This window comes from Frankliniella occidentalis, unplaced genomic scaffold (assembly GCF_000697945.3).
Source record: "Frankliniella occidentalis isolate FOCC.00 unplaced genomic scaffold, Focc_3.1 Scaffold107, whole genome shotgun sequence".
NCBI lineage: Eukaryota > Metazoa > Arthropoda > Insecta > Thysanoptera > Thripidae > Frankliniella > Frankliniella occidentalis.
The window spans coordinates 657,490-663,944 of record NW_026267236.1 but is presented as its reverse complement, the minus strand read 5'-3'; the positions used below and the strand labels follow the sequence as shown (position 1 = coordinate 663,944).

The following is a 6,455-nucleotide window of genomic DNA, read 5'->3' as shown; positions in this document are numbered from 1 at the left end:
CCCCGTCTCGCCCCTTCGCATCCGGCCCGGCAGGCGGGCGTGGCGAGCGAGAGGGAGATAAGTTTAAAGAGAAGCGCGGCGGGGGCGGCGGACACGGACCCAGAAACTACCGCGCCGAGAGTACAATCGGGTTGCACTATCTCGGCGTAGCGTACAACGAAACGGCGGGGCCGAATGAGCTTAGTGCCGGCCCCCGCCGAGCGAGCGCGGAGAGAAGCACTACAGTATCGATCAAGCACAGATGCTCGTCCTCCCACCTCCCCTCCCTTCTCCTCGACGCGCTGACTGAAGCCGGGGTGTTGTGAGGGCGGAACCACCAACAACCTTATCTCGGGACGCGAAACGGGGCCGAACCGAGTGGACTATGTTGTGGGCGGACGCGCAGGCCGTGCTAGAGAGGTATTCAACCGGCAGCGCGTCCCCTGGTGGTGGTGGCCCTGGTGAAAGTCGGGCCGCGGAGGCCGCGGTGCGCCGGGGGGTCGCCGGGGGCGGGGCGGGCCAACAATGCAGCACGGGGCTGAGCTCACCTTTCATGGTAGTTTGCCGGACGGGCGCAGGTGTTGAGGTAGTTGAGGTGGACGCCGAGGCCGGCGGACTAGTCAGGTCCGGGCTCGTCTCCAAGTCCAGGGTGGAGCTGACGGGCGAGGACTCGGCCGACAGGGGCGTGGCGGCCTCGGCCGTGGTGGTGGCCTCGGGCTGCTGCTCGCGGACGGCCAGGCTGGGCACGGTGGCCCTGGCGGTCTCCAGGACGGCGTCCAGGTTGGCCAGCCGCGGCAGGCGCGGCATCTTGTAGGCTGAGGGGACCGTGCCGATGCGCACGGGGGTCCACTTGAACCGCTCGGCGCCCGGTCCGTGGGTGCGCGGCTCTTCCCGGAAGAAGTCGAAGCCCCAGCGTTTGGCGGCGCGCTCGCGCTGCTCCGTCAACTCCTTGGCGGCGAAGGCCCGGCTGTCCTCGGCGCTCGCCTTTCCCCACAGGTTGCGGCACACCCGCGCGCGAGACTCGGGCTCGGGGCGGAACGCCGTGGGCCTGGCGACCGCCTCCCTGAGCCGGCGCATTTCCGTGATGGTGAAGGGATTCACCACACGAGCACTCATTGCACGTAATCCAAGTGCGGCGTGGAAGCACTAAACACTGTCACACACTGTCGTCACTGGCACTCACACACGACCTCACTCTGAGCGAGCCGGACCGGCGAGGGGGACCCGAACAACGACACACGTCCTCTCCCCGCGGACTCCGCTCTACGACTGGCGTGGCGCGGCGCTGCTGCTCGCTCGCTTGCTCGGCTCCGAGCGGCTTGGCTCGGCTGCGCCGCGCCTCTCTCCCCCACCCCGCGCCCGGCCGGCCGGCAAGCCAAGCACCGCTCCCCCTCCCCTCCTCTCCCCCGTGGCGTGCGGTGCGGTGCGGTGGGCTTTCTGATCTATTCTCATCTCGGTACCTCCTATCAATATGCGCTTATAATTCTTTAGGTTAAACGTAATCGCTCATCACCTCGGGTTCTACACAGAACCGCTTACCTGCGCGGGCCTTACACAGAACCGCTCATCTGCTCGCGGCCGGGGCGCTGGTTAGGTTATGTTGCCCCGCGTATTTACTATAATATCACCCAATATCGGAGGCTTTTAGGGGCTAAAGTAGTTTAAATGTGATGTTCCAGTACGGACAAGAGAGAATGTTACATTTTTTGTTTCTAAATTGAAGCTCAGGACCTAGAAACATCCATAGAAATCTGGGAATCACCCGCCCGTATTTCAGAAAGATGAGCGGTTCTGTGTAGGACCCGCGGAGATGAGCGGTTCTGTTTAGAGCCCTTAGTACTGAGCGGGTTTGTGTGGACTAAAAACAAATAAGCGCATATTGATAGGAGGTACCGATCTGCGAGTAAGAGAGAGATAGAGAGTAGACGACAAGCCCTGCGCCCGACTCGCGACTGGACAATGTTTGCACGAGTTTACACATGTGCCTGTCGCGAATTTTTATTCAGTTTTCCCGCCTCTGGAAGCACGCGGCCGACGATAGGTCGTGGTGAACGAGACTAGATGCGCTCAACGGCCAACGGCTCTGCGACACGCACCCAACGGCTGAGGGTTTTCAAATGTTGGACAAGTTTGAACTTGTCGGGACAAGTTTGAACTTGTCGGGCGCTATGGAATCGATCGGGATCCAGCCCTACGTCGCAAGACAGCCGGGTTCTAGTTTCTAGTGTTTGTTTCTGTGCGTTGTCCCAGAGTCGTGTCTGAGACCGGCCGCTGAGCTGAGGCGGCGGCCGACGAATTTGAAAAACGACGGTTACAAACTGAGCGGCGGTGCGGCGCAGCACGGGTGGCGCGCTCTAGCGGCCGCGCGGCGAACTTCGTCGGCAGCCGCAGCGCTACCGCACCTCTCCCCACCCGCCCGCTCCCCTCGCCGCGCCCGGGTTCGTATATATATGACACTGCCAGGGGAAGGTTTTTGATACCCAGAGGTTGAATTTGAACATACCGGAACGAACTGATTCCGAAACTAATTCTACATGTAGAATTCAAAAGTTGATGTTTTGAAAGTTTTTACACAGCCTGTAATTTTTTGAGCTGAGGGCAAGAGGCACGAAGAGGGATGGTATGGTGACAGGGGAGGGTTGAAGCGCCGGTGGTGGGGAAGGGGTAGATGTCTGCAATCAGTGCCTTGCGCCCCGCGCCGGCCCACCCCGCCCCCCGCCCGGCTCGCCCCACCGGCCGCAGCCCCGCCGGCTGGCGCGTACGATGGGCTGCCTACCTGCCGGGCGGGGACCAGAGGGGACATCAACGCACGAAGGGCCGAGAGCCCCTAGGGAAGCACAGATTTTTTTTTAATGTGATTTTGTGTTTGGGGCGTTGACATATCTCTGCCCTGCTGTCGCTGTCCCCTTTTTATTTCAGTTCTTATGAAGTCGAAACAAATTTCAAGTAAGTAAGTAAAGTAGAGAGACGCCTTGCGGTTTGTCAAGTCGAGTCAACTGCTAAGGACACTACTGTACTACAGTATATGCGCCGTCTAGACTTTGAATGGAGCAAATGAGAGACACAGAAAGCTACTCTACTCACTTGCGACTTCTTCTACGACACTGTTACGGGGCGGGGCGGCGGGCGGCGGGGTGTGGCGAGGCAGTCGGGTCGGGGGCGCCCCACCGCCCCACCGTGTGGGCGACCCGGTGGGTGGTGGCGCCAAGACTATTACGTCTAGAGACAACGCCCCGTCGCCGCAGGACACGGAGCCCCGGGCCCGGACTCGAGTCCCGGGACCACACCCCTCGTCGTGGCGAGTGACATGTTTGTGGCCGACTGCAGGCGAGGCGCAGACAGGTTTTGGTAAAGGTTTCGGCTCGCTACTGCACTTCACCTCGCTCTGGGCTTCCTCTATCGATAAGATACAGAAAGAGGCAGCAGTTCGCGGAAAATAGTCTGTCGGACGTGTTGTGACGCCGGACTCTCATGTGGACCAGGGTGGCGCTGCGAGCGCTGCGCAGCCTCATCGAGAACATTAGCCTCATTGTCACATAAGGCTCCCCCGCTGAGACGACTGGCCAATATAAGCATCTCTTGCTGTCATGTTCACGCTGATTCCTCTGCCTCTGCTGCTGCTGCTGCTGCTACGTTTCCGCGAACTTCACCAAACACCTCACCTCATTTTCTATTATTATAAGTCCCTGGGTCGCGTCTTATTGTCACTCCATATATTTTTTTGGGTCTGTCTTCTTCGAGAAAGCGGAGCGTCGTCGTGGCCGCGGGCTGCTGACCAGCGCGTAGCGCGCGAAGAAAGAGAGAAATACCAGGGCGATTGTGAAACCTGACAGTTCGTCCTCACCTCAGAGGAGGAGAGGCAAAGGATGAAGGAGAACGACGAGGAGGAGGAGGAGGAGTCGACGACAAGAAGAATGTCGAAGAAACGGTAAGGTGCGAGATGAAGGAGGAGAGGGGAGAAGAAGAAGGGAGTGGAGGTCAGCAGAGCTGGCAGACAGAGAGGCACCAACCGGTCCAAGGAAGGCAGCCCCCGGCAGCATCCACCCACAATAGTCCCCGTCAATAAAGGGCCTCCACGCCAGGCCACGCCCGGGCCACCTCCTAAGACTCAGGTGCGAAACCAAGAAAAGCTATTGCGGGCGGCGGGAACGGCTCGACAGCCCCGCGCGAGGTGGACAAACACACAGCGACCACCACCGACAACCGCATCGTCGCCGTCGACCCTCACACCTTGTCGTCGTCGTCGTCGTCACGACGGAGTCGTCGCACCGCGAGACTTTCGCCCGTCTCTTCATACGTATCATTGTAAACACCATTCTAAAACAACGACGTTAAAACCGTGCTCGCGCTGCTGTTTAGAGCCGCGGCAGCTGTTAGTTGTTGCGACTCACCACCCCGCCGCCGCCGCCCCGCGCAAGCAGCATTCCGGCGACAGGTAGGAGGTAGGCATCCGGGCGCACGACGGGCCTGGCGCGGCGGGGAGGGCGATGAGAGCGCACATTGTTTCCTCGGCGGCGGCGGCAACCCCTTACCGCTCCAAGCGCGCACCGGCAACACACATCTTCCGCGACACTGCATCCGCATATAAAAATATTTTCATTAGGATCTGCACTGAGAGTGTCGGGTACAGTATAGCGGGTGAACAATGGCGCGGGCGCGTTTATGAGTTCGACTTTTATTGTTTACGCGGGGATGAGTGCGGCGCGCGCAGAGTCGAGTTCGCGCCGCCGCGCTTCCAACGACTTTTCAAACGGAGGAGGTCTCTCTCTCCTCTCTGCTGCCCAGGGCCAGCTGGCCGCGCTGCTCGCCGGCGACAGCCTCCGCCGATATGGCGTTGGCGCGAAATAAACTTCCAAGTGACCACTTGTGACCGCGGCGGGCGGGCCGACGGCCGCACCCGCCACTTCACTACTTCACCCGCTCCAGGCGCGCGGGCCCTACCCCCACCGGCCTGAAACGGCGGACACTGAGGTCACTGCGGGTCATACAGCACAGCACAGCCGTTACTTATATCGATCCAGGCGGCGCGCTGCCGGCACCCGCCACTTCACTACTTCACCTGCTCCAGGCACGCGGGCCCTACTGGCCTGTACCGGCGGACGTCACTGCACTGATGTCACAGCGGGTCATACAGCACAGCACAGCCGTTACTAATATCGATCCTGGCGCGGCGCGCTGCCGGCACGAGCGCTCCACCCGCCCCGCACCCCGTTGGACCGTGACCGGCACGGCGGTGTGGTGGTGGTCGTGTGGTATAGATCGCGGGGTGCAGGAGCGGGCGCCCGGTCCGCGCCCGGTGCAGACCGGCCAATTTTCGTGCGGGTGCATGATGATGTGTGTCTGTCGTTGGTGTGTGGGTGCGTATGTGTGTGTCTGTGTGTGCTTTCCATTACAGAATTGCCTCGCGCATCGCACGCACGCGCCCCCGGCCGCGGCCCGGTATTGTTTTTCAGGGCGATCACTGCCGGACAAACGTCACTTCATTTCCGGTGCTTGCATCGCGACCGCGGCAACGGAAAGGGCGTCATCATGGACGGACGGACGGATAGACTGCCATCGAACTGTCCTGATGGGGAGGGAGAGAGAGAGAGACAGATATAGAGAGGGCGAGGCACCCGCTAGGGAGTATGTGAGTGAGTGAAACCATAGGAGGGGAGAAAGCAAGTAAATAGTGTAATGGAATGGGTACGTGCCGAATGAAATGGACACTTTTTTTGGCCCAGCTTCAAATATAACGAGCAGGCTGCTTTTCGGGCAACTGCAAATCAATCCTAGGCTACATACGTATTGCCTACTTTCAGGCGCTTTGTAGCACAAACAGACCCCAGAATTAGCGAAGTGAAGAACAAGGTGAAAACCAACAGGCAGGAACCAGTTGCTTTTAACAACCCAAACGTTTAACATATAAACAATATCAAAATGATACGACCTACAGTTCATTCAAGTGTTTTGGGTAGTATTCATGTTGCTTCTCCATTATTCGAAGTTTGTGAAGGCCATTGAAGCCGACTTGGCACGTTGAGTCCCGCTTGGCCACACGTATGGCCAAAATAAGCAATGTTTGCGACCCTCCCTGGGGCTCAACGTGTTTATGCAACCTTTTATTTCCTATAACTATTAGATCTTATGCCTTCTGCCAGTCTGATTTTGTTTTCGACAGTGTAGGGATGAGTCCAGCCAGACAGGCTCGTGCCGCCTCGCTGGCCAGCGCGCATCGCGGGGCACGGGGCGGCGCGGGGCGGCGCGGGGCGGCGCGGGGCGGCGCGCACTGTTAAACACGCAGGTGGTTTTTTGGGGATTCTGGTGGTTTTTTGTGCCTAACTGTGGGATAAACCACCAATTCTGTTCTACCTGTGCTGATAGAAACGTGTACCAGCGCTGGTATAGTGTCCCTCTGCTGCTGGTGGAAAAGCCTGAATCAGCAGCTGTGGTTATGGGTGCCTGCAGCGGAGGTTTTTCTGATCCGTCCCGGCCCA

At 59.3% G+C, this 6,455-nt stretch overlaps 1 protein-coding gene across 1 annotated transcript; it reads right to left on the bottom strand.

Annotated features, from left to right (window-relative positions):
* Positions 1 to 631: 631 nt before the first annotated feature.
* On the bottom strand, positions 632 to 1,294 carry LOC127749924 (cyclin-dependent kinase inhibitor 1B-like; the record flags this gene model as incomplete). The annotated part of the gene is given in 1 exon segment (XM_052270024.1): positions 632 to 1,294. A coding segment is annotated over 1 exon segment (464 nt), but the record flags the coding sequence as incomplete, so codon positions are not given.
* Between the last annotated feature and the right edge of the window lie 5,161 nt (positions 1,295 to 6,455).